At 42.4% G+C, this 27,126-nt stretch overlaps 1 protein-coding gene across 2 annotated transcripts in view; it reads right to left on the bottom strand.

The window, feature by feature from the left end:
• The window catches only part of LOC308129330 (band 4.1-like protein 1), a 126,685-nt gene that overhangs the window by 33,163 nt on the left and 66,396 nt on the right, over positions 1–27,126 (bottom strand). For both annotated transcript variants that reach the window (XM_080495251.1, XM_080495252.1), the window contains exons 2-9: positions 26,816–26,950; positions 21,798–21,965; positions 12,830–12,934; positions 3,125–3,167; positions 2,957–3,032; positions 2,357–2,575; positions 1,862–1,949; positions 1,608–1,760 (exon numbers count right to left, since the gene is read on the bottom strand). In XM_080495251.1, coding sequence (XP_080351377.1) covers positions 1,608–1,760; positions 1,862–1,949; positions 2,357–2,575; positions 2,957–3,032; positions 3,125–3,167; positions 12,830–12,934; positions 21,798–21,965; positions 26,816–26,854 — 891 coding nt within the window. In that variant the 5' untranslated portion in view covers positions 26,855–26,950. The remainder of the gene's footprint in view (positions 1–1,607; positions 1,761–1,861; positions 1,950–2,356; positions 2,576–2,956; positions 3,033–3,124; positions 3,168–12,829; positions 12,935–21,797; positions 21,966–26,815; positions 26,951–27,126) is intronic.

Below are 27,126 nucleotides of genomic sequence, written 5' to 3' on the forward strand. Positions count from 1 at the left end.
AAAATGGAAAAAAAAGCAAAACTTTTCTGAAACGAAAATGCAACAACACATTTTCACTTGAAGCGTTGTCTAACGAGCCTCGATAAAATAAACACAAATGTGTGCAATTCATAATTGTAATGGTTATGACTGCTGCTGACTAAAAATATTGGCAATTAAAAGCATCAAACTGACATGTGAGGTGTTCTGTTTTTTATTGCTTGTGAATACAAACGCCATTGGCAACAATTATTAATGCAAGAAACCTCCGTAGGCCTTGTGGGCTTAGAAAACTCCTTTATGTGGTACATTACACTACCATAGGACATCATTCGGCTGATAAACCACCACAGGATCCTTGTGATCCTCGAGCCACATGCATGCACGCAAATTACTAAAGTTATATACTACATCCACTAATTCAAGTCGAATGTGAAAAATTCATAGAAGAACCCAGATGGAGCCATATATCCAGAGGCAGGATTGTCCTCTCTGGACCAGAGATTTAAAAATGTGCTGGAACGAATCATAAAAGTGTCATTTTGTCGTATGAATCAAACTCTGGGACAGTTTCTGAATAACAAAGATGCTGCTTGTTCTGGGCTAAAGAAAAGAGTGAAACCATCCCATTAGTGCAGATGGTTTGAGTGAAGGCTCATTAATGCCGGACATTATTTACAGGGTGCAATCCAGATTAGATCCTCCTCAGGACATCACTTTTTAATTACAACAGGACAATGCCAAACCCATTTGAGCACATATTAAAACATTGCGGCTCTGCCGTGGAAGATTGTGGAACCCTAAACCCAGCAGACCTGTCCCTCTGAAAACAATCGCCCAGGACTGGACGTTACAGGAAAGGTTTCACCAAGCGAACAAGGAAAAACTTGACATTAATGAAAATATAAGGCTTGCACAGTACTGGTAAACATTTCAAATGTGGTAAATTTCTAACACATGTTCCAACTGAATATGTACAAGTACTCTATGCAGCATCAGACTCGATACCAGTATCAGTCCATCCCTAGTTTAAACACTAATCGTTGCTTTGTGATCCCACTTTTGAAACTGTCCAAACACTTTTGTAAGTATAACTGTTTTTTAAATCTACGATGCCAAGAAGCTGCCAGGGGTAACATAGAAATCAAGAAAAGCCTAGCATGAATGCTATATCTCCACTTTGAAAAGACTACATTTTGAAGATATAAAGACAGATGATACTATTTTGCTTGGTCCTGAGACACTGCTCCAGCTTATTATTTTCTTATATTTCAGGTAGACTAAGTTTCCACAGACTAAAAGGACGAAATTATAACAGGGAATATATACTTTTAACACTAAACAGCTTACATCTCACCAGAAATCCCTCATGCACAGTTTCGCTGACCAACTTGGCCAATACAAGATCACAAGAAAAAGTGAAGCAAACAAAAAAACAACTTTATACCAGATTCATGACCCTCATATTCTAATGTTTCCCTTGAAGTGAGATCACTTTCTAAATTATAGCAGGACCAGTGTGTGAAAAAGCCTCTCCCATGTACCCTTCCTTGCACCTTTTCCACACTGCAGACTTTTGCTACGAGGCATGATCAGATATGATGTGCACATGCAGTCCCCTGCAGTACCTCTCCGGGCCTTATCTTGATGTAGAAGTTGCTCCTCTTATATGAGATCTTGAGGATCTTTGGCCAGGCGAAGCGATTGATCCTCAGCCGATCGCGGTAAATGAGCAGACCGTTGGCACAGACACCCAGCATGATTTCAATCCCTTCAGAATCCTGCAGCAAATCACGGACACAAATTATTCATGAGCAGCGCTTAATGCAGTCTTGAAAACTCCACTTTGGTGAAAATTGAAATGACTGGGCAGACAGCCAACCTTCGCATGATGGAGGTCCACCCCGTACATCGACAATTTCTTCGCGTTCTCCAAAAAGTTAATTTCGGCGTCAGCCGGTGTCATCCCCCTGCAGGCAGAATAACAATAACCGTAAGCAACTTCAAGTGGCTTTCCTAAATAATGAACCCAGAATCATCCTGCACAGCGGGAGCAGAATTATATTGGTAATGGAACGATCATATTTGCTTCTAATTCCTATAGTCCACTTCGTCCCTTAGTGAGGAGTTTGGCTTTGGGCCAAAAAAGTAATGCCAAATTGGAGCGTGGCAGAGACTTCCCAAAAGAGAACGTGCTCGCACGCTGGCATGACTCGCCTGGTGTAGATCTTGGTGACAGATGGCACAGTGATGTGGCACCATCTATCAGCCGTGTGCACGACGGACGGTCTCGTTACGACGGGAACCAGTCAGCCGATCGACCCGAGAGACTCGAGAGTGCGCGAACGTCTGCGTCAAACAACAGCGGATTCCGTACTTGTAGTTTCGATGGAGCTCCATCACGCGCTCCTCCAGCTCGCGGGTCTGATTGGGGGCGAATCGGAAGTCGGTGACGTAGTCGGAGCCGTGGTCGTCCTGGTCGTAGTCGCCCAGCTCAGCCTGGACGCTGTAGGAGCCCAGGAGGGCGTGAGTGACGAAGGAGCATGGCAGACGGCCCGACAGCATGTCATCCCTCAGCTGCAGACACAGGTAGTATCTGTCATACGAGACAAGAGAAGAAAAGGGGGTGAGGGAAAGAGGGGGGGGGGGGGGGGGGGGGGAGTGTTGGCGGTGAAACAAGCCTGAGCTAATGCGAGCTCCGACAAGTATTCAGCGTGCGTTAATCCGTGGCAGTTAGCAGCATTCCACGGCTAATCCTTGAAAAGGAGAGAGAGCTTTGGGCTGCTTTGACACTGGAGCAAATATGCCAGGAGAAATGTTACAGTGCTTTAATGTAAACACACATCGTCAGTGGGGAAAGAAAGAGGCAGGATCATCCTCAGTGCTGACATGTGCACATCAGTTCTGCTTTGATTAGGTCGGACGAGCTTCTGACAGCCGGAACCAGAGCTGCTGCTGTAATACAACAGAGTGCTACCTGGTGATATCTTCCGTGAGCTGGGAGGGGTCCGGAGGGTAGAACTTGACAGCGAAGGCGAAGTGCCACGGCGAGTCTGAGGAGAGATTGCCAACATCTTAAACCTCAATTGTTCATCAACTGGAGCTTGAGAAGAAATTTTTACAGTTACTTGGAAGAGAAACTCACTGCGCATCTGCTTCTTGATCTCCTTGGAGGGGTCCAACCAGTTCTGAAAAACAGAAGGAAGAATTCACAGAGGGCGGACAGGAAACGTGGCTAATTCGCACCCCGTCGTCACATTTTGCTCTAATTGCCATCACTGTTCCTAATGAAAGCTTCTCCATATGGTAAATAAAGGATCCGAGCTCCTTCACAGTCGAATGTGTAGAGAAGCGTTTTATAACGGTGTCTTCTTCATTGCTGTAGAGTTCCTGAATCTGATCTCACAACGTGTGATCGTGCACTGAACCAACCGGGGCGCCGCGCCTGTGATCAGGTTGCTAGAGCATTTCATCAGCTTGTAACAACAGCTGTAATTCCAGCTGTTTGGAGGCTAATGCACAGATGGCAGACGACTGAAATATTTCCAAAAGCATTCTGACCGTGTTGACATATTTCTCATAGTCTTTATACCTCTCTCTCTCTCTCTCTCTCTCTATGTAAAATAGCCTTTTCTGTAAGAGATTACACGCTGAGTGAGTTCCTGACAATTTCTGTCTTAAATCCCAAGTTGACGGCCCTTCTCATACAGACAAAACCAAAAAGCTGGACAAATCCAGCAGCAAAATCAAAGCAAAAACTTGAGCTTTGAGCAAAATACTCAAACTTTAAATGTGTCATATGTGTTGAGAACATATGAGCTTAGCACAGACTCAGACCAGAAATATCAAAGTCTCCGTTCACACCAGGTGTTAACATGTGTTCTGGATGATCAGATCCCAAATGACAAGCTCCAAAGGCAAGTGTGAACCGGTAGCAAAGCACTTTCGCTCAAACCACTTTCGCTCAAACCACTTTCGCTCAAACCACTTCCTGAGGTGGTCAGGGGCGGTTCTGAAGCTGCTGTGTCTTCATTTGAGAGAATGCACACATTTCCAATTAAACTATGGAAAAGAACATGGATGTCCATGCCTGGAGGTCTGCAGAGACATGGTACCTTAAAGCGGCCTGGGCAGAGGATACGGTCCAGTGCAACTTGGATGACTCCTATTGCAACCATTGAAGTGACGTAGAGGTCGTAGCACGACCCAAACTCAAGTGGTGAGCCTGAAAAGTATGATACGGTGTAAACAGCCTGTGTCTGGGCTCCTCACTTGTGATCGGATCACCCAAAGTGCATGTTAACACCAGGTGTGAACAGGCCTAAAGAGAGCCGTTTGACGTTAAACTTTGACCAGTTCTCAAAAAAGCTAGATTGGGGAATCAAAAATGTTCTCAAATGTTGATACTGGGCACCACAACTGTCGTCATAACCTTAACAGTGGCTTTCAGAGTATCATGACTCCCAGTCCATCTTCTCTTGGGACTTGGTAGTTCTGCAGTTGAGTGTCTCCGTCATAGCAATCCAAGTTTGTTGTCTGTCGATACAAATTTTTGGGTACTCCCATAGTTAATGTTTCAATTTAATGTTCTCAGCATGAGTGTGTGTGATCTTTCTATGCAGCAACTACCAGCAGCACCAACTAGTGGCCCAACATGCCAACTACATCATTTTCAAAATGTTGCTGGGCAAATGCAAAACTTTTCTAAAAAGAAAATGCAAAAACAATGCATTTTTACTTGAAACATTGGCGTGGAAAAGGGGCTTCAGATTGGTGAGAGGCCTACTTTAATGCACTGAGCTTGTCCCTTCACTTTCCATAGAGTCCTATGTCACTATTTTACATAATTAGGCATCTGTCTTCCATAACTGTCCTCTAGCTTTCTCTACATACCTCGAAGATCTCTGATTGCAAGACTGGAAGTTTGTGATCTGTGCCGATTCGCCTGCATGGGGTTATATTTGTGCCAAAATTCTGAGCGAGCGATGGGAAAATTTGAGCGCAAAAAAATTAATTGTGCAAGCACACTAATAACATTTTGAGGAAATATTTAAATTGCGCAAAGACAAACTTGAGATTGCACGCTCAAAAATTATTTCTGCGCTCAGATTCTTCCTCTGCGCGCTCAACCTCTCTCTCTCGCGCTCAACCTCTCTCTCTCTCGCGCTCAACCTCTCTCTCTCTCGCTCGCTCAAATCTCTCCACGTCCGCGCTCAAGTTCTGCTGTGCGCTCGCTCAAAATGTCCAAAGCCCAAATGTGACAGACACGGTTGTCCACCAATCACAGAAATTTGGGGCGGGCGTTGAATTCTGATTGGTTACTTCGGATTCTGGAAGTGCCTCATCACCGACAAAGAACAAAAAGAAGAAGAAGAAGAGGGAAAAACAAACTGCGGGGGAAAACATGTTGTAATCCAGGATCATTATCTTTAGTTTCCCTTATTTCTGTTTTCCCTCGCAGTTTGTTTTTCCCTCTTCTTCTTTGTCGGTTATGAGGCACTTCCAGAAACCGAAGCAACCAATCAGAGTTCAATGCCCGCCCCAAATTTCTGTGATTGGTGGACAACCGTGTCTGTCACATTTGGGCTTTGCACATTTTGAGCGAGCGCACAGCAGGACTTGAGCGCGGACGTGGAGAGATTTGAGCGAGAGAGAGAGAGAGAGGTTGAGCGAGCGAGAGAGAGAGAGGTTGAGCACGCAGAGGAAGAATCTGAGCGCAGAAATTATTTTTGAGCGCGCAATCTCAAGTTTGTCTTTGCGCAATTTAAATATTTCCTCAAAATGCTGTTAGTGTGCTTGCACAATTAATTTTTTTGCGCTCAAATTTTCCCATCGCTCGCTCAGAATTTTGGCACAAATATAACCCCATACGCCTGCTATTTGAGGTCCACTTGTTCTGTACTCCATCTTTTGCATCACTTGGGAACAGCAGGAGAGTAATCAGGGATCTATCACTTCTGAGTTTTGCTCTGGGAAGATATTTTTCTAGTGTCTTTTTCCATTTCTCAGCAATCCATTGTAGTCTCATTGATACATTCCCAATTAGACCAGCGTAATCTTATGGTTAGCTACCCAATTGATGTGTCAGCTGCCTGTGGCACAGAGAGCTGATCTTCACGAGCCCTAACACCATAAAGCTCATTACTCCCGACAGCCTTTTTGGCAGCAGGTAGCACATCAGTCAGATTCCAACCAGGATCACAAGGGGCTGATACAGTTCAATCCCCAGATCCCAGACGATTAGCCATCTCACACAATAGCACGCACAAAAAGTAGTAGTGCTCCAGCGTTTAATCAGGCAGCTAAAGATTTTAAAGAGCCTCGAGCATTTATCGTCTCTCTTTATCGTCTCATATCAGCTGAGGGCAAAGAGCACTCAATTAACTAGAAGCTCTTTGCTGATTTGCTTTTCACTGCAGAAAAGCAGAGCCAACTTTTAATCACTGACCGTTCAAGGCTTCACTCTTGCTTTTGCAACCTCACCTCATAAAGCAATCACACTGAGTGACTGTTTCCCCCGAAGAGGAAAGATTAAATCCAACTGAATCGGAGAAAGGGCATCCGAAATGACAATTCAATTCCCGGGGTTGTTTGGTCTACCAATCAGCGACGAGCGCAGACAGTAGGCCCAAGCTGCGTTCTGATAAGCCTGCCTTTGATGAGACTGTCGTATTGATCTGAGCCGCTGCCTCACCTACAGTCGGAGACAGGAAAATATTTGAACTTTAGAGATTGTTTTCCTCTGAAACACCCCAGCGAACCTGTCCGTGGGGTTCTGGATCATGCCCGATCTGTCGCATCAAGTCACAGGCCGATGGTGGAAGACACGTCGCACATGTTAAAAGGGGACTTCGTCTTGTCATCTCTCCCATCTTCAAAAGGCTGGAGGTGCCTCTGTAGCCTGTTGTGCAACCACATTTCTGCCCTCAGGGGAGCTCACATCAAGCAAAAAGGATGAAACTCACATCAAACAAAGATGATTCATGTGAGCTGACAGGTCGGACCAATCCGCCCCCGTCAATTACACGTATGCTAATTATGCTGGCGTGCGAGCCTCGTGACGGCAATAATGGTCAAAGACAAACAGATGCAGACCTTCTCTCATAAATGGCAAAAACGATTCGCAGACAGACTTTAAGGTTCAAAAGTGTGAGCATAAATAATTAAAGAAGAGGAAATCAGATGGCAGATAACTAAATCAAAGAATTATCTTTACGACAATATATTGACTAAAGTCAAAGGATACAAAGTATAAATAACGACAAATATCAGTTAACTTCTATATTTGAAGATGACATTGATGTCTGTCCTGTCTCACACAATGCAGTAACGACAAGCCAAACTCCAAATCAAACTTTTTACCCTAACTTTTAATTGAGTTTTGTTTTTATTCCTGTTTATATTGTTGTTATGCAAGTTATGTATTTACCACCATTTCTAGTATTGAGTATCTCTAGCTGTTTATCTTATTACCTGTCCAATTTTGAATTGCTTATTTACACATTTATTGAATAGCGATTTAGAAAAGAACCTTGGGAGCACCGTTATGCAAACGTGAAGAAATTATTCCGCTTTCACCTGAAAACACTGTCGTGTCAACGGGACTTAATACGAGCTTAAATGATCAATCCACCAAACTCATGAAGTGTCACATTTTGATGTTTCTATTCAGCTTTATATTCTATAAAATATTTTATACAGAAGATTTTAATAGAAATCTTGAGTCTACTTGTTGCTGTTTTGGTTTTCAAAGCTGTTAGCACTGGTCGGTACTTGTATTTTAACAGTGAAGATAAGGACTATGTTTCATCTCAACAGCGCTGCTGATAACGATGAACCCACAGAGGATTACTGTGTGTAATCCCCCTTAGAGATATTTTAACCACCGTAAGTTGGTAAAAAAAAACAAAAAAAAAAAAAAACCAAGATGAACCTGCTGTGAGCAAGTAATATTTCTGATGACTAATTTCATTGTTGACGAAATGAAAATTTGGACCAAGACGAGCCGTCTGGTCTTAAAAAACTTGACAGTCCAAACTTGCAATTGATGATATTTTAAACTTCTCCCTAAAATACATTGTGTGTATTGAGAGCCATTTGAATTGTAAATACTGCTGCAGTACGAGCACCACCAGCAGCAGCCAGTGTCACCTTGACATTACCGCAATAAACATTCAGACAAATCACATTGGTTTTGTCTTAAAGCTGCTATGTAATCAAGTTTTGCTATGTGGACATGGCAAGCTGTTTGATGTAGCGCCGACTAGTGATGGATGGGTGCATGAAATTTAAGCTACGTATTGTACATAAATAAAGAACACTAACCAACAGATATTTCAAACTCTTGACGTTTACACGTACAAGCTCTACTGTATGGAACAATTTAGCAACAAGCTGGTGAGCATGTAGGGCACAAGCACACGCAGCACCCGGCAGTGAGCGAGAGCTTGGGGTCCTGTTTGTTTTCTTCATTTTTTATACTTTCTTATGCTTTAGTTCTTGTTCGAGCGATAGTTATAAGTGCTCTATTTTCCACTGACTGACGATAACACCGTGGATTCCTTTTATTTCGCCGTGATTGGACTTCTGTACTGGCTTGATACCTATGAGGCGCGTGGGGCTGTCAGTCAGCTCAGGACTGTTTACTCACCTGAGGAGCTGCAACAAATGAACTTTGCAAATAGGATGAAAGACGTCACCCCACAGCCACCGAATTTTAACTGGAGAGATTTTAACAGGACGAGTGACAAGAAGAAGAGGAAAAGGAGACACTGAGTCAAACTACGCCTTAGGAGACAGCAGCTCAGTGGGACTCCCCTGCCCTCCATTATCCTAGGAAACATTCAGTCCCTGAGGAACAAGTTGGATCAACTCCAGGTGTTGGAGTCGGTTTGGGTTTAAGTTTGTATGGTTTGTTTAATACCCTTTCTTTGGGGGGGGGGGGGGGGGGTCATTCAGCTGGGGAGCTTTAAATGCACCTTAGAATTCCTTTCCGGTGATGCGACTGGAAGGAAGCATGCATCTTTTGACCGTTGAGCGGGGAGGTTTGTTTTTGTTTTAACAAACTCTAAAACATGTTATTCATTGAATTTTATTGATTGAAGATTTTTGTGATAAATAAAGCTGCACGCATGTTTTTATTCCAATCGATGGCTGCAAACGTCATTTTTACTGCCAACAAACAATACATGACGCGTCATGGAAGTCTTCCTGGAACAATTAGTGTCCATATCATGATCTGATAACATGACATTACACCAGGGAAACGTGAGGTTCCAGAAGAACTTCAGGGACTGCTGTGTGATGGCCGTCACTGAGATGTGGTTGACAGCAGGACCAAGTCAGTCGACCTGTCAGTCGACAGATTTGGAGCTCCATTTCATTTGGACAGGGACTTAGAGACAACGGGGAAGACACCTGGAGGGGGTGCGTTTGTGCGTGAACAAACGTTACTGCAGTGCTGTGACTGTCAGCGAGCGCATCTGCACCCCAGACGTTGAACCTTTATTGGAGTCACTGCGCCCGTTTTACCTCCCCCGTGAACTCCCCCAACTTTTTATTACCACGGTCGACATTCACCCGAGGGCTCAAGCCGCCTCCGCCTGCAGCGCCATCGCAGAGGCTGCAGTCGCTCTCCCCCGACGACCCAAACTTTATAATAGGTGTTTTTAAGCACGTCTGCCCTGAAAGACTTTTAACAATATGTGTCTTGTCCTACCAGACAGCACAGAATGCTCGATCTTCATCAGCGAAAAACACCGACAAATCCCATCCTCTTCCTCCTTTGGGATCTGCTGAGCATAACTGCGTGCATCTCCTGCCCATCCACAAGACTCTTTTAAAGCGGGAGAAGATAAGAACCAACAATATTGAAATGTGGTCACAGGAGTCTGGAACATTTTCATCCAGTCCTGTGGAGATGATCTGGACACTGGTGGACATCACAAGCTCCTATGTGACTTTCTATAAGGACACGATGACACCATGGAAATGTGTTCGAGTGTACCCTAAAAACAAACCACGACACCAGAGCTGCTATTTGCTATTACAATGAGAAACGGCTCTAATGGTCTCACTCGGTGAGACTTGAATCTAAATACAGGAAAATTTGGGATCAAACAAATAACCCTACAATTAGGTGATCTGCTCGCTCCACCTGTGCCACAGTCACTCAACACATGCTGTCACACAGATGGCCAAAAAGACCTCGTCCTCCGCCTCCCTGCTGGGGTCGTGTAATAGGACAAAAGCCAAAGACGATAGAGTCTATAGAGTGCGAGCATCTGTAGCTACGCCTTCACATTCATCTCAGTGGTAAAAGAGCTCTCTGCAGGATCTCCTTGGGCAGCTTCACGTCCTTTAAATAACTCTCGTCCACGCTGCAAGAAGCAGTCTTCCAGAGTCGGATTGAGTCCTGGTGGATCTGGGGATGATTTCGCTTCATTTGCTTGTCACAGCTGTCAATTAAACGAGCCTCGACGGCGACGTGGGAATGAAGACTTGGAGTGTCATCACAGCCGTAGGCTCGTTTGAAAGGTTGTGAAGGGTCCTTTACTCCACAGTCTGCAGTAACTGCTCACGCAGCTGTCGAGGAACCATTTAAGATGTCTCTAAAACAAGTTTGCCATTTAAACTTTGGGACGTGGGCTGGATTTTTGGGTCACTCAAGGACAGAATATCAATCTGTCTGTGCTTTTCCATTACACCGCCTGAGCACTACTCATCTTGACATTTCTCCATTTCCATCACTTTCTATTACAACCGAGTACCACCGCCAGTGGGGAGGTAATAAGGGAATACTTCAGTATATTTCACAACATCTTCTCCACTTTCAAATGTAAAAGTCACTACTGAGAACTCCCACAATAGGAACACAAATCTAAATCTTTTCAGCTGCATTGTTGTAATCAATACGTCCATCAGATTGCAACTGGACCAATTTAGCAAATGGAATATTTCGCTGTATGCGCAGCGCCCAGAGGTAAACGCACCTGCAGCAGTGGCCTCAAAGTTTTCATTGTGCGCAGTGAAAAATATGATGAGAAGAAGGACAAATTGTCCAGCATCATCAGAGGGAAGGAAACAGTCTTGATTCAAAGCAAACTGTTTGACCACTGCGGCAATATAAGCTTCCCAGACTTCAGTGTCTGATGTCAAACAATTTGTAAGAGGTTTTCCAACTATATCTGTTTAAGTTTTCTTATATTTCATATGTGATATGGTGATTAGTTTGCCTCCCATAAAGTCGGTAAAGATGTCGTCATTGTCACATGTTACTGGGTGTCCAAACGTCGCCATCGTTTCTACGCTGATTTGGTTTGCTACACTTCTTAGGCCCCTGCGATCGTTGTGTAAACTGACACCGGTATCCAAATGTTGCCAAATAAACGCTCAACTTTTCTGAAATGAAAATCTAAAAATTACATGTTTTCACTTGCAGCTTGTGGAGAAATCATGCCATTAATTTAAATGGACTTTTAGCATTGCAAATAGGGAATGATGAATTCTTGCTTCATGGACGAAGAAAGAAAAAGCTGGTGACAAATGTTGCCTCCTTAATTTCTGCAAAATACATGGTCACCCAGATATTATTGGAGCCAATGCCATCATGTGTTCTTTGAAAGTGTTCGTGTCATATTAAATAAGTAACAAAAAGAAAGAAGTGACAAAATTAAAATAATTAATACTGCAAGTAGTTTTTGAGGAGTGCTGTAGCAGTAGCTGTGCTTGAGTAAGAATTAAGTATTCCTTAAGGCCCCCCCCATGCTTTCTGCATTGCCCGTCTGCAGACTGTGCGCAGGCATACAATTATGTTCATTCGCAACTTCTGGCCTCGCGGCAACACGTACTCCATGGATGCGCATTGGTTCACGTATTCCCGTCGACAAGGATGGTGTGTTGGTTTACAACTGTAGAGTTTGGGTAATACACAGCAGGATCAAGCAGAAGACGAGAAGGCATGAACTGGATGTGTGAAGGCACGGACACAGTACACAGTACATTGCATTTAATTGACTGTATATTGCTGCTGTCAGGTATCTAATTATATATGCTAAGTTTGATAAGTTTGTTTCACTTGCTAGCTTTGAGATGCTAATGTTCCCGTATTCAAGATGTCCGAAGAATCTTCCTGTGCAACAAACTACATCTGGATCTGAAGCGAGAGGGAGTACTTCAGCTTTAAAATGCACCTTAGCGCGTTGTAAGCAGCACGAACAAAACACTTCTGCAAATGACCTCATTCATGCCCAGACCTCTGGAGACAGGAAGATTTCATTCCCCTTATTACCCGTCAACAACTTCATTACAAAAATGCATTTTTGCCATCCTGAGCTTTTAGATTAGCTAATTAGCCTGAATGACCAGAGCATTAAAAAAAATATATAGCTGTTGGCTACAAGCTAAAGAAAAGCTGGATCGTGTCTTCTCGGCAGAGCTCAGTTGTTAAAAAAAGAAAGAAGAAGTCACAGAAGTCTAAACTTTTCTCTTTAGCGCTTCAAATTTTCCTGAACTTTGGCTCTTGGCTTTGGTCTACGGAGGTTTGAACTCCACACATGGAATTTTTTCTGCCTCCAGAGCTGATTTCAGTTTCAGAGACGCGTCGAGCAAATAGTAGACGAGGCTTCTTTTTTCTCTCTCTTTCTCCATCTCTACTCCAACTGCACAAGTGCCTTTGTATTGACTCGGTGCAAGGAAATGTACATTTTCCATTCATCTTTGTGTGATGGATAGCGTGTCTCCCGAGAGAGCCGACCACATAGGCGAGCGAGAGGAATACTGATGGCGAACACTGGTGTTTATGCGCTGAAGTGTCCATCGAGGCCACGGCGGTACACAATTCACTACTGACCTTCTGGCTGTCCATGTCGGCAAAGGTCAGTCCGTAGTAGTCCTTCTCCAGGAGGTTAAGGTGTTCGCACACCATGTCCATCAGGCTCTGTCCTTTGGAATGTTTCTGCGAAGACAGGCACGCAGGACACAGAGGTGAATCAAAGGTGAGAAGAAAAGCCATTCTCTGAATGTATTCCCGAACCGCCACATGTGGACAACAGCTTATTACTGCTACAGTTTGGTTTTATTAAGCGAGAGCTGGCTCGCCAGTACAGTATCAGAACCCGTTAGACAGCTGGGCTCTTCATGGTTCTCCGGCTCCGATGGCGATAAAATGGCTCAGTCGTTTGGTGTTGTATCAAAGTCAGCATGCACTAGTCACTTGACAGTGAAAATGGACTGTGAATTGCAGTGGAAGATGGGTCTTTGCCGTTCAGGCAGAGATTTTCCTCGGTTATTGACGGCATCCAAGGTGAGCCTTTATCCAAAATATTTTGCTTTCTCATTCACAAGTCACAAGTTCATGTTTTCGCATTGAAAGGGGAGAGGTTTTTCAATGTAGATTCTTTTTTTTTTTTTGACAAGCCAACAGCTGCATTCAAATAGAAATGTTTTCACTTGCGGAGCTGAAGGACCCTTCTCATGGTCACAATGTTGAATGGACATGGGTCTGAAACCCTCAGCAGAAGCCTTCGCAAAAATACATGTAAATAGACTTCTTTAATCAGATTTATATTTTATTTTAGACATCATTATATTTAATGAATACAAAAAAAAAAAAATACTAAATCAACTGAAACAGTTTTAAAAGGTAAAGTGGCAAAATTGAAAAAATTGAAAATACTACAAAAAATGGCAAAGGTGGATAAAACCACCAGAAATAGTTGAAGGGCAAAAAATTGTAACAGGTGAAATGAAAATCCAATTGTTCGAGACTGCAGTTACGAAATGCAACAAAAGAAGAAAGAACAAAATTATACACGGTAATACACTTACTAGAAGACACTTGAATTGGCTCGAGTTTATATTCAAATGCCACCAGCTAAAATACCCATCTTACTTAAAAGAGTTTCTAATTCCACGTTCGTCCACCTACAATCTCTGACATGCCGAACATCTGTTTTTATATACTCCTAGGTTTTAAAAAGAAATTGGCCCTGGAGCATTTAAAGTGACAGCCCCTTCTGATTGGAATGAACTTCCTTGCTCAATAAGATCTATTTCATCCCTCGATCAATTTAAGACAGCATGTCGCAAACATTTACAAACTTATTGTTCCTGGTCTTAAATTTCCCTTTGCAGTTGTTTAATTTTGATTGTCATTTTCATTTTGTTGTATTTAACTGTTACTGGTTTTATATCAACATAATGAGCAAGCTGATGATGGTAACAATATTTATTTCTTATGCAACTTTTCTACTATTACACTTTTGACTTTCTATAGAGACACTTCGAAGAAAAACACAAGAAACAATGGAACAGGCCATAGAGCAGCAGGGAGGAAGGCTGCGACCTTAAGGAGGGCCGCAAACCAGGCAGCGTCTCTGCGCTTCAGCTGCACACTGCTCCACTCGTTTGCTGCGGACAGGAAGGCCCAGCGCTTCTGGCGTCAGGACGCCTTTTGTCTGGGCAGTGTTGTCAAATTAGCCTGACGCTAATAGATGCAATGCGTTTTCCTTCGTCGCTGATAACGCAGCCATCTGTTTGTGTACGCACATGAATGCGCACCATCGCGAGTACGAAACTCCATTGCCTTCACCTCGGACACCAGAGACCCGGGTGAACTTCCAACAGCCACTTCCATCTCTGTGTGAAGGAAGTGGGAATTGGAAATGAACGTTCTCACCAGAGCTGTCCTTCTCTTGCCCCCCTCTTTACTCACGCCGTCTTTGCCACCGCACACTGCATGCGCTCGAAGACAGACAGACAGACAGACAGAAAGAAAGAAAGAGAAAGAAAAGAAAGCAGACAAAGAGAAAGAAAGGAAAACAGACAGACAGAAGTCAAGAGAAGATATGGTTTGAGGCTGGTGAATAGTAGCAAAAGCAGCTCTGTTCATGAACGTTGCAGACCTTTGCCCTCAGTGAAGAATAAATCATCCCAGATTTAGTTTACAATTCACTCTGTTTCAAGGAATATTATATTAGTCTTTGCCCTATTTCATTCATTGAATTAATTCTCCCGCTCGTTTAAATCCCATTCAATTGTATAATGAAATAAATTATGGTGTATCTTTCTCTGATTAAGATAATATAATCAGGAACACAATCACTCATCCAAGCAAACATTACACAAGAGGTTGAAACGCAGTGTATTTTGTTCAGGATTGTCTTCTTACGACATTTTTACTTAGAACTGACTTCAGAACAGTCAACACTGTTTTGAGACTAGAGGTCTAAATTTCTGTACTTTTAATATTCTTGTCTAAATGTGTTTATTTGGCTTTAAAGCTTTAAACCTATTACTGTTTCATGCTGTGGTACAATTACTTCCAGTTCGTATCAGTATTGTAACAGCAGTATATCAGTATTAATCCACAAGGTACTGTATTAGCATGGTAAATGCATTGCATTGGTATTGAATGGTAACGCCATCCAATCCAGATCACCGTCGTCCAACCAGGATGAACAGGACAACATTGTATTGAGACCGTGTCAGTATCGGCAATACTAGCTATGCTTTAGGCATCAGTTGAGAAAGAAGCCAGGGGCATCACACATCACTATACCTGGCTGAATGCTTGTTAGATTCTGTGTAAACAGACCAGTATAAAGGGACATGACTCATGTGCAAACAGGTTGAGAAGACAACCAGAGTGAAATAAATGTAGCTGGTATATTTTGTTATTTTTGGTGGGGTTCAATACTTCCAGAAAAAGAGGGGGGGAAAAATATCAGCAGAATCAGTATTTAATAATCCCATTGAGAGCTTTCCACCATAACAGAGGACAATCATACGGTCTCATTGTTAACCGTCTCTTTTGTGTTGCTCATGTGTCACACGCGGTGCAGCGATCAATCCATGAATAGTTATTTTTGTACCATTATAACAATTAGCATTCATCATTTCACCGAGCAGATTGATGAATCAATGGCAGCCATTAAACACAGAGTTCGCCTTGGAAGAGATGGCGCCAATGACGTTTTCCTCCAGCAGAGAGACGGCACACTGAGCGTCAGCGGGGCTGTGAATGCTGAGCTCATGTCAAGCCAATCACAGGCCGGGTAGAAGGATGAGCGGATGCTACCATAATAAGACCCATGAACAAAGTTGCATCAATAATGTACACATAATGAACATTCAAACAACAACTACATCAGTGCTTACTGAAAATATTCCTAACCAGCAGATAAACAGGCATTATTTTGGTAAATAACTTAGCTGTCATCAGACCTGTTCTTTGTTCACCTGATGATTCACCATGCCAATTTTCCAACACGTAACATTAAAGCAATTAAGAGGTCATCAGCTGAGAAGCAGTAACCGTATGTACAAGAGCTGAAGACTGGTGGCAGTACCGGTTAAATAAATGTTCACGTTTAGAAATAATTTACAATTCTGTCCTGTTAAAATTAGGGATGCACCAATAACACCTTCTTAAAGGACAAGTTTGAGTGTGCTTGCTAACTTTTAGCTTCTTGCTAATATAGAGTATCGATATGAGAACTTACTTAATGCCATTAAGCCTAATTTATACCCCATACGCTAATGATATGTGAAGGCTATGCATTGCCACGATTCACCTCCGTACAGCCTCTGTGTCTACGTATGCACTGTGCTATGGGTACTGTACAGTGTCTTGTGGCAAATGTTCCATTAGTCAATGAGATAGTTTGTTAAGAACAAAACAGATGGATCCACATATTAGTATTGCCATCGAAGAACATGATTAAATAGCAGCTCAATGATTAAATCAATGTTAGTGGTTCTAACCCCAAATGGCCAAAGATGTTCATACATGTGTTTCCTGCTTTAGGTTTTGACCTGTACATAGAATCTCCAGGGATGCCATTGAGCCGTTGCAAGGACATGAAGTATTGAGGCACCCTAGTTAATATATGCATGGGGCTCGGATGCCAGTGTTTAAATATAGAACAATGCAAAAGCACATCGATGTTCAGATCTCACACTTAACCACACATACAGATTTCTTCCCTCGCACATGGTACCTCCTCCCCTTGAGCCTACTTTGTGAGGTGACAGGGAGGCAGTGCAAGTTGTTGCCAGGGAAACAGATGCAGTTTTATCCCTCTGCTGTCTTGTTTCTTAATATCTGAAGGCCGAGGCCAGAAAAAGATCCCCCTCTTTCAGCTTCTTTGTCATTCCAGTATAGCAACACAAGGGAGGGACGGTCTTATCACATCAGTGTCACTGTTGAGACCACAACAGTGACACTGCTGTTTTCGTACAGCCAGAGTGGACTCTATGGCCACATTCATATGAGCCAAAATGATCTTTTTTCGCCTCGGGGTTCTCAAAAAAGTTCAGTCTACATGTCATTATGAACACGGCTGAACACGAGGCTTCAGGGCAGGTAGTATGCCAGACCTTTAGGGGCGCTGTGATTCACCAAACACACCAAAAATGCAGAAGAAGAAACAGAGCACATAGAAATTTAGAAATAGACTCCTGCTCCTGGGGGGGGGGGGGTTCCGTCATCTTTTTTTACCACAGATGATCATCATCTTTGGTCCCAAGGTATGAATGGCACATGGGAAAATTCTTTAGCAACGCAGCACCAACTGCAATTTTTCCAGCTCTAAAACAGCTCAAATGATTGGGACTATTTTCACTGAGTTTTGTGTGGAGTAGGACGCAGCTTCAAGGAGGTGTGAATTGCTTGCTGACAGCCTGGAGGAGCTGCTGTTCATTGTTTTGATGTCAGAGTGGTTCTCCTCTGTGAGCTGGCATTTTAAAACAGTGACGTCTGGAGGCAGAGCGGTGCCGTGCTGTTTAACGGCTTTGAAAACCTCAACGTTGATGCTTTGTGGTGTTTTGAGCATAAAATACAGCCAAACAGCGACATATTGTCATGAAAAGTTGGATAGCACAGTGCGACTTCCCGAGCCTTCTCGCTGGCTTCCAACTTTGGAATGGATTTCCTGACTCATTACTCCTCGGCCCATTGAGACCCGCCTCCCCTTCAGGAAATCCATTTCACATTTTGCAGCCGGCAGGGAAACACTGTCATTTCAGCAGACAGTGAAGCACAGATATGGATCGGAAAAATCTCCGCCAGTTGGATCAGAAATTTCCGATCCGTGAATTGCGTAGGTATTGCCACCCGATCACCACAATAACAGCAACTCCTCTGCTTAACATTGAGCTGGTTTGATTGTTTTAAATGTGTGAAAAAGTCAAACCATGCAAATGTTTTCAGTAAACCACACTGCATGTTGTATACTCATCTCTTAGCATAAACTCCTAAAACACTTTCTCTCGACGACTCCCACAGACTATATGAAGAACATCTTGCATAAGGCATGTCACGTCATCGTGGACTGAACTATTTCCTTTTGGTGAAATGGTGTGAACAATGAAATGTCTCACTTGTAGGTTTGAGTCTGGTGCTTTAAATAAACCTTATCTTTTCAGTATTTGTGAAGAAGAACCTTCACAAGATTTATTTTTTCACAATCTGGTCCAACATTTTATATTTATGAAGGCAAGCCTGATAAATTGATTTGCAGATTTGCCGATTGCCTATGTGAAATGCACCACGGTGCACGCTGGGTGTGTTGTGGTGTGTTTCCCCGGAGATGCCTACAGCTCATTAGTAGAACGTTGAATAGAGAGGTCCAATGCATCGCAACACTTTTGTAAAACATCTAAACTAGTAGCAGTGGAACCAAAATGAGGACAGATTCTGCATCTGAACAGCTTATTTCTAATCTCAAATGGTTCCAGAAATGATTTTTGCTCAACAGTTTCAGTTATAAAAGAGGAAAGTTTGTGACTGAATCGCCATGTTGGTCCAGTTTGAACTCCAGGAGCAGACAGCCCTCAGTCACACATTTGTAGAGCCGGGTGCAGCACATAACTCGGAGCCGTGCTACATGCTAAAGAGTTTTGGGGCTCACACACTAGTCACGTTACATGCTACACGTGATTAAAGTATGACCGATAAACTCATTAGCGAGCCGGAGTGAGTGTGTGCTGCGCACGGCAGTGCGTAGACACACGGCACACACTGCCCTGTCCGGTAAAAAAGTGTTGCCATTGACAAGCTTCTTTTTTCCTAGACATCCCCTCGTGGCCTGCAAGTGACCAAGCGTGCAATTTTCAAAAGCAATGTGTTTCTATATGTCAAAAAATGCCCTGGTGGACAAGTACCAGTATAGCAGATCAGTATGGAGGAGATTAAGTTCCCACGTGTCCCCATGAAACATGATGATGAAAACTAACGCAATCGCAGCAGGGTAAAACAAACATAACCAACTCAACACTCAGCTCCATGTCGACCATGCAGGATGTGGGAGGCGGGTCGGGTGACAGGACTGGGTGAATGGGCGCCAAGCTCTTCCCAAGGGGAGGACTCCTCCTCGCATCCGTGACACGAAGAGACTTAATTAATCGGTGTTTTCTGCATCTCCTCCAGGGGAGAGCGCTCCCACAGCGCAGAGTGCCGCAACGCAGTGCTGTTATTACCACCTCCTGGAAGGAAGCGGGGAGGGTTGGCAGGCGTGGAGTTCAACCCCAGAGCGTCAATCTCCAGCTGAACCACAATTTACAAAAAGAGCGACAAAGCTGCTTTTGTGCATCCTCCAGTGTCAATGTGGCGAGAGCGCCCGGGAAGAGCACTTAAGACACAAAAGCTTCCCGAGCGGCAACGCCATTGTTGTAGCGTAAAAAAAAAACACCTCAATGTACTTTGGAAGGTTTTCTGAAGTATGCGAACACATAAAAAGCTACTTCCTCATCATCGCCGCACCCTCACTAAAAGTTTCAAGCACTTGTGTATAAGTATCCTCCTGGGTGGCTCATAATAACACTGCTCCTCTATTTTCTACTTGGCTGCACCTGGCTTGCAATCGTGTAATAACTATAGATTTCTCAACACCCAGTTAGTGGCCTGTGCAGAAGGCTTATATAAGAGAAAAGGGACCAATCACGAGTGTGCATTTTGAAAAAGTAGATTTATAATGCCACGATAAAATCTGCACAGAGTGTATATACTGATCGTCAACATTTCAAAGAAGCTAAATTGCACAATTCTGGTTTTCTGGAGAAAAATAAATCCTCATCGCAGAAGCTATAGGTGAGTGGGCGGAGCAAGAGCGATGAACTCATGGCCACTTATAGGCTGCTATCATATGGCACAGGGGTAATGTGATTTATGTGTAATGGTGCTATATTGAAAGACAAACGCTACGTTTCAGCAGGGTTCAGTGTTAGGGTTACCATAAGTGAATGTTAACAAACCATCACTAATAACCTGTTTCTTCCCCGAGTGTGTATAGTTGTAGATGTATAGTCGTGCAGGAAGCTGCTGGTAAATAAATGCTACAGTCCACAAGTACAACGCCGAGTCCTGGGTTTTGCTTCACGACTGACGACAGCTTACTTAAGGCCGTTTCATACTCCATAAGAACAAGAACGTTCAGCACTTCGGGTTCCTGCCACACAAAATGATGTCATTTCCCTCAGCCAGCTCCCTCTGTCCAAAGAAATTCAGTTCGTCAGTGCCAACCGTCCTGACCGAACTGTGTTGACCGAACTTGCTAATAACTATCAGTCCTATTTTAATCATATTTACCTTGTAACCTTGCTCCTGTGTGAGCCCTGCAGCTCGTTCCCATGTCTGAATAATACTTGCGTGATGCACCTGAACACATCACTCAGCTCCTGCAGGTAAAACCGGACCAACATCGCAACTCGGACAAAAACTATCTTTTAATGCCTGGCCTGCGAGTTCGACAGTTTCTTATAGGAGTATGAACAGCTGGCTGACGTCACTGCCAAATTTTCTTGTTCTTATGGGTTCAAAAAGGGAGTATGCTGGGTCCTTTATTCTTACATGTTTTTGTGTTTGGTGGGAACCGGAGTACCCGAGAAAATCCAGGAAGAACAGGGAGAACATGCAGAGAAAAGGGCCTTCAAAAGGGTTCAAACTCTAACCAGGGGTTTTCTCACTGTGAGGCGATCGGGTTAACCATTGCACAAAACCCATGAATCACTCAAAGAATACAAAGAAGAGAGATGAGTTCCAGGGTAATTACATTTAAATCTGATTAAATGAGTAAAATGCTGATGTATTTCTGTGACAGCAGCTTTTTCTTTTCTTATTTTTTTAATCACTTCAGTGGCTGCGACACGTTTTCCACTCTTCCAGACAGACTTATCAAGTCCTGAATTCAGCCGTGTACCTCTAAGCCGAAAGGAAAGTTAACCAAAAGCAGCTTGAAATATTGCCGCGCAGTCAGTAGTCATAGTCATGGTCCCCATAGTGGAGTAATAGGATATAAATCCTTCCCTACAAAATCCTTCAGAGATATTTCAGAGGGAGGCGATGGACCTGTTCTCTCGGCGGTTTTACGCTGCCGCGAGTCATAAAAACCTCCCGAACCTTCGACGTGATGCCGAGCATTTATCTTAGGAAATGAACTTGCATAGATCTGGTCTATCCTTGCCTATGCATACCTTCCGTCTGCTTACCCAGCGAGTTGTAAAAAAAAAAAGTCCCATTTCACAGAGCTGAGGTAATGACAACAGACAGCTTTTTGTGGAGTAAAGACTTTCATATTGCTGTGTGCATTACAGAAAACTGTAACATTTCTTTGGCCTCGCCCCCTGGTGCGCGCTCAGCGTGGCACCCTCGCTTTTATTCTCTTTGCCCATTTTTATCCGCTGTGTGCAGCGCTGTTCACCACAGAGGAAAACAACAACAAAGAAATGGAAAAACCAAAGACTCTTTTTACTCCAACAGCCGTCGGCTCAAAGCATGTTAAGCTTAATTCCAGAAAACGGGTTAATGCAAATTGTCTTACCTCGACTTCTCCTTCGAACTCGGAGGAATCCAGCAGGGTGACTTTGAAGGGGGCCGTCTTGAGTCGTTTGGAGCCTTTCTGGGGAGATTTGGGGTTCTTGTTGGGCGACGTCTTCTCAGACATATCGTCCATTTCTCTGTGTTCATCCATGAGCTTGGAGTTGTGGTCCTTTACACAGAAACACAATAAGCAAGGTGATTTGTTCAGTCATCCATCATCCTGAAAATACACATGAAACAATCTCTATGTGAAAGCTATGTGAAATACTGCGACACACAGCTGGAAAGAAAAACCAACCATGAAAGAAGAGAAATCAAAAATAAAATACAAGCCATTTTAAAGCTGGCAGGACCGTTGCAACACAGAAATATTCGGTCTTTTCTCGCCTTTTCTGTCACACTTTGTATATTTATTTTTGTTGTTGACTTGAATTACTTGAGTGCACCATACTTTTAAGGGTCCAGTCTCAAATAACTAACCCTGCAAAATAATTGTATTCAAAGTTTTCTGCCATTGATGAAGGTTGAACTGTACATTTTATGTGTAGAGATAAATTAGCAAACAACACAATGACAATGAAAGGATTAAATGGCTGAAACTAAATTTAGAAAAAACTCAAACAACAAATATAGTACCAATGGTTGCCAATGTTAGTAAAACAGCTGAAAAGTGTTAAAAGAAGACAAAACTGCAAAAATGTTTCAAAAATCTTAAACAGCCAAAAGCAAAAATCCTAGATGGAGTAAAAATATAAAATTGCGAGTTACTAAAACTGATAAAGCAGTTATATATTTAACTGTTAAAAACCTAAAATGATGTCGACACTAAAGTAGGTAAAAAAAGAAAAAAGAGGGAGACTGCTACAACTGCTACAATGGGTAAACAGTTTAAATGTCAACAGTCCATTATATCTCTTGAATTCCATGAATTCAACAAAGGACTTGTGTTTTGTAAATATAGCAAAACTATAATATTAACGGTTATCTTCATGTTTAGCAGCTCCAAGTGAATTGACCAAAGGCGGCTCTTATCATCAGATATATTTGGGTAGAATGACATGACTTGTTCAAAATGATGGAAAAATTATAGAAATTCAAAGGGAAACATCGAGCGACAGCTGTGGAGAGATCTTATTAGGCACACTGGACTACTCAGAATCCCCACTGGGATTCATTTAAAGTCAACATCATACTCAAGTATAAACCTTTTTAAACAGAGTGTAGCTCCTCTCAGCAGGATATAAAAGGGTCACAAAGCCATTGATCCTCTCAAACATGGCAACGTTCAATAAATCTGCATAATCAGTTTGTGTTCCGGAACGTTTCCAGCACCTTGTTCAATCAATGTCACCAAGAAAGAGTCCAACATGGAACTAAGCATGTTTTCCTAATGTTATGTATCATGGATACAGGCTGAGCAGTCGAGCTTCTTTCAACAAATGTTTGTCAAACAAACTGTTACGGTGCAATCGACTATGAAATACAAATTGAAGCATCTTCACTTTCAATAACTCAGCTGCCAATGGTGAATTCTCACTTAACCAAGCAAACAGACCAGAAATAACATGAAAAGGATCTGTCATTCTTGAGAAAAATATTGGGTGCAGTGGTTAGAATTGTTGCCTTAAAGTATAAGAACCTTGGTTTGAAAATACTGCTCGAAAGTAGTTTCTTTCTTAGAGTCTGAAGGGCTCTCCAGGTACTACCCAACCTCTCCACAATCCAAAACAATGCTGATGAATCTGAAGGATATAAAATAAGTGTGAATAGGACCGACATCTGACTCCCCAGTAATCTGCTTCCTGCAGTTCAAATGACAAAACCAGAGCATTCTTGTCGATTGTGGTCAAGGGTTGATGAAATGACTTGCTCCGCATTCTATCCACTGCATTTCCACTTGTAGACATAACCATCCACCGTCCCCTTCAACAACTCCCTCAGCAATACATTTATCTGCCCCAAGAAGTCCTTGGATGACAGTTTCATCAGGAGAAACCTTACAGCCAGACACTCCTGCGGCACAAAAGCAGTATGTACCAGTGAATCAGAAAGTTTTGTGAGTTTAGGAAACTCAGTCCAGGCTTTTATAACAGAGGTAATACTTTCTCTCTGTCAAAATCCATCAAAACCAGACAAAGGTGTATACAAGCACTAAAATACTTTAGAGTAGGAATGCACTAATACAAGTTTTTTGATGGACGAGTACTATTATGAGTACGAATCGCTGATACCGAGTACTGATACGAGTACATATAAATGCCATAAAGCTCAATTTATACTAAAGATGCAAACAATATACAAAAGCTCTGCGTTGCCACGAACCACCTACACACGGCCTCAAACTCCAGTATACGACTACAGCTACAGTACGCAAGGTGCAGTGGCCCTCTATCGGCCATTTGAAACTGCTCAAAAAAAATAAAGCAAACACTAAAATAACATCCTCGATGTCAATTTATGAAATATTGCAGTTGAAAGTCTTTATTCAATATATAGTAGAGTGCGTTGAGAACAAAATAACATAAAAATGATCAATGTAAATCAAAATTATCATCCCATGGCAGTCTGGATATGAAATCCTATTAAAAATAAAAGAGGAGAATCACATTGCAGGCTGATCCAACGTGAGGTAAAATTCCTCCAGGCCAGTCAAAATGAGGCTCAGTAGTGGGCGTGGCCTCCCTACAATGCCTGGGCATGATTCTGATGAGGTGGGAGGTTCTCCTGAGGGACGCAGTGTAGATTGGCCCATTGGAAGTTAGCACTAGGCTAGTTTCTTTGATGATTACTGATCATAATCCTAATTTTAAAAAGCCATGCTTAACCTGCACTGTGACTGGTTTATTTTACACACCTAAGATAGAGAAAAGCTTCCTACAGACAGCATGACCTTAGCATTTCTATTCATTCATTTAACCTGGATTTTTACCAACTTCAGTCATTTGGATAAGAGGACTGCTATGAAGAATTTAAGCCTGCAAGAATAACATCAGCCAGAGAATGGGCCACGTTATTCTGCTGGTGCCTTCGCAAAGTCAATACACAAAGACAACCACAGAGTTTTAGTGGCTGCTTTACAGCAGCCGCTTCATGATGAATGTTTAGTGTTCAGCAGCTGTTATTGAGGCAGAGGTTGTCAAATTTCTGACACTGTTGGAATAAAATATCAGCCTATATTAAGGATTAGTGACCATCTGTCCACCAACGTGTCTCACTTTGTGATGTCAATAGACCTCGGATTTGAAGCCAGGACTAAACATAGTCATGTCTTGTTTTTTCTTTCTTTGCTCCGAGATGGAAAAACACCACTCTAGGTTCCGAGATTATTATGTGACGTGTAACAGTAACGTAATAATCGTGACTGTTTTAGATGTAATAAAAACAATAACGTAATAGAATAATAATTGAAAATTCTTGACTAATCCATCAACAATACGTAAGTTGGCTAGTAAACTTCACAAAATCTGCAAAAACAAGAAATATATATATATATATATATATATGTATACAAATATGTAATAACCACTTCAAATCTCAGCAAAATGTTAATGAAATATTGGTTCAAATTTTGATAGGTTCAAATATTTTTTTACATTCTTGGCAAGTTGTTACATAATTGGTCATTATTGGATGGCTGAGGTTCGATTGGTCGTTTTTAAATGGGAAGGTTGCAGGTTCGATTCCCTATCTGTCCATATATAAAAGTGTCCTTGAGCGAGAAACTGCTCCCACTGGAAGGACTGAGCACCTTGCATTGCAGCCACCTCCATTGTTGTGTCTATGCTTCTGTGAATATGCTTTAGGGCTGCCACTTACGAGTATTTTAATAATTAATTAATCGGTCGATTATTTTTTCAAATAATGGATGAATCGGTAAAAAAACCCAAAAACATTTCAAATTGTAGAACCAGTTGATATTGAAAGAACCAAACATCAAATATGTTATGATTATGCAAAAGAACATCACTGAACCAATTGAAAGATGTAAACAATATAAATACATATATACACATGTATGTAAAGTGTATACAAGATAATTATTAAATAAGATTTCATGTACTTCAGGGACCACATTACAGTCCAGTTTCATCCTGAGTGACCAGACTGGTAAAATATTGCTATAATAACCTTTAGATTTACACTTCAAAGTTTTTCTCTGTTGTGGTCACAGTGTGTGGAATGAAATTGTCTATATTTTTGCAAGATCAAACAGCGGTATGGAGCAGTGCGGAATAGTAAAGTAAGACGTAATCAGAGCCAAATCCGGTGCGTTTCCTGCGTAGAAAGCAGGTTACATTGTCGGCAGGGTTTAGAGCTCCTCAGTTATGTGACATTGCAACAGTAATCTCAGCCGGGGCGGCAGATCTGGACCATATGAATCCTCTGTTGTTGTTTACATCCTCCGCTTTGCACTAGTTGTTTTGTTTTGTCTCCCCGCATCGCTACCCTGTTAGCTCGAGTGCCGCGCTGCAACTTTGACATTTCCGAGAGAGCCAATGCCGGCCGAGTGGCACATAATTCGCGTGACACAAGAAATCAATAATGAAATTCATTTCCAACACTTATCAATAATCGAATTTTATCAAGTCATTGTTGCAGTCCTAATGTGATTAACAACATGAAGCATTTCGGGACTGTTCAAGCAATAGAAAAGCGCTATATAAGTGAAATCCCCTTTATTACCTTACCAATTCATTAAATATATGCAAATTCTGTAATAGTTTGGACCCTCCAAATCCAGCAATTGATGAGATTTCTTGTGGGAACACCAACAGTACACATTTAGTGAATACTGTAGTTTTATCAGCAATTCTATCTCAATATTGTGTTTTCTGTAAAAATCTCACAAGTGGGAGGTACAGAGCGACATGCACAATGTTCCCAGGAACACATCCCGAATTTAATTCCACTGTTGAGTAAACAAAAAGCAAAATGGCTGAAAATGTATTTAATCTCATGACAATGGCATTCATCTTTAGTTTCATGTCAACATGTAGTAATTGCAGTTCAGAGACTCACCTGTTTGGCCATTTTTCCATCCGAGGCGGACTCGTGCATGCCTGCCGCTGCCCCCTGCTGCCTGGGAGGACTTTGATCTCGTACTCTTCACCTGACTCAGACCGGCCTCTTCCACTTCAGCAAAGCAACAGCAGCCTGAAAAGAGAATTTGATGAGTTTAAAAAAAACATCATCTTAACCCAGTTGATCTTGACAAAGAGACGGTCAAATGCTATAAACCATCCCTCTATTCATCCATCAAGAGTGCTTAAATGTGAAATTCAACAGTTCAGAACAAGAATATTCAGTTTTGAGCAGGAAAGGCATGGGTG

Source organism: Blennius ocellaris, assembly GCF_963422515.1.
Source record: "Blennius ocellaris genome assembly, chromosome: 4".
NCBI lineage: Eukaryota > Metazoa > Chordata > Actinopteri > Blenniiformes > Blenniidae > Blennius > Blennius ocellaris.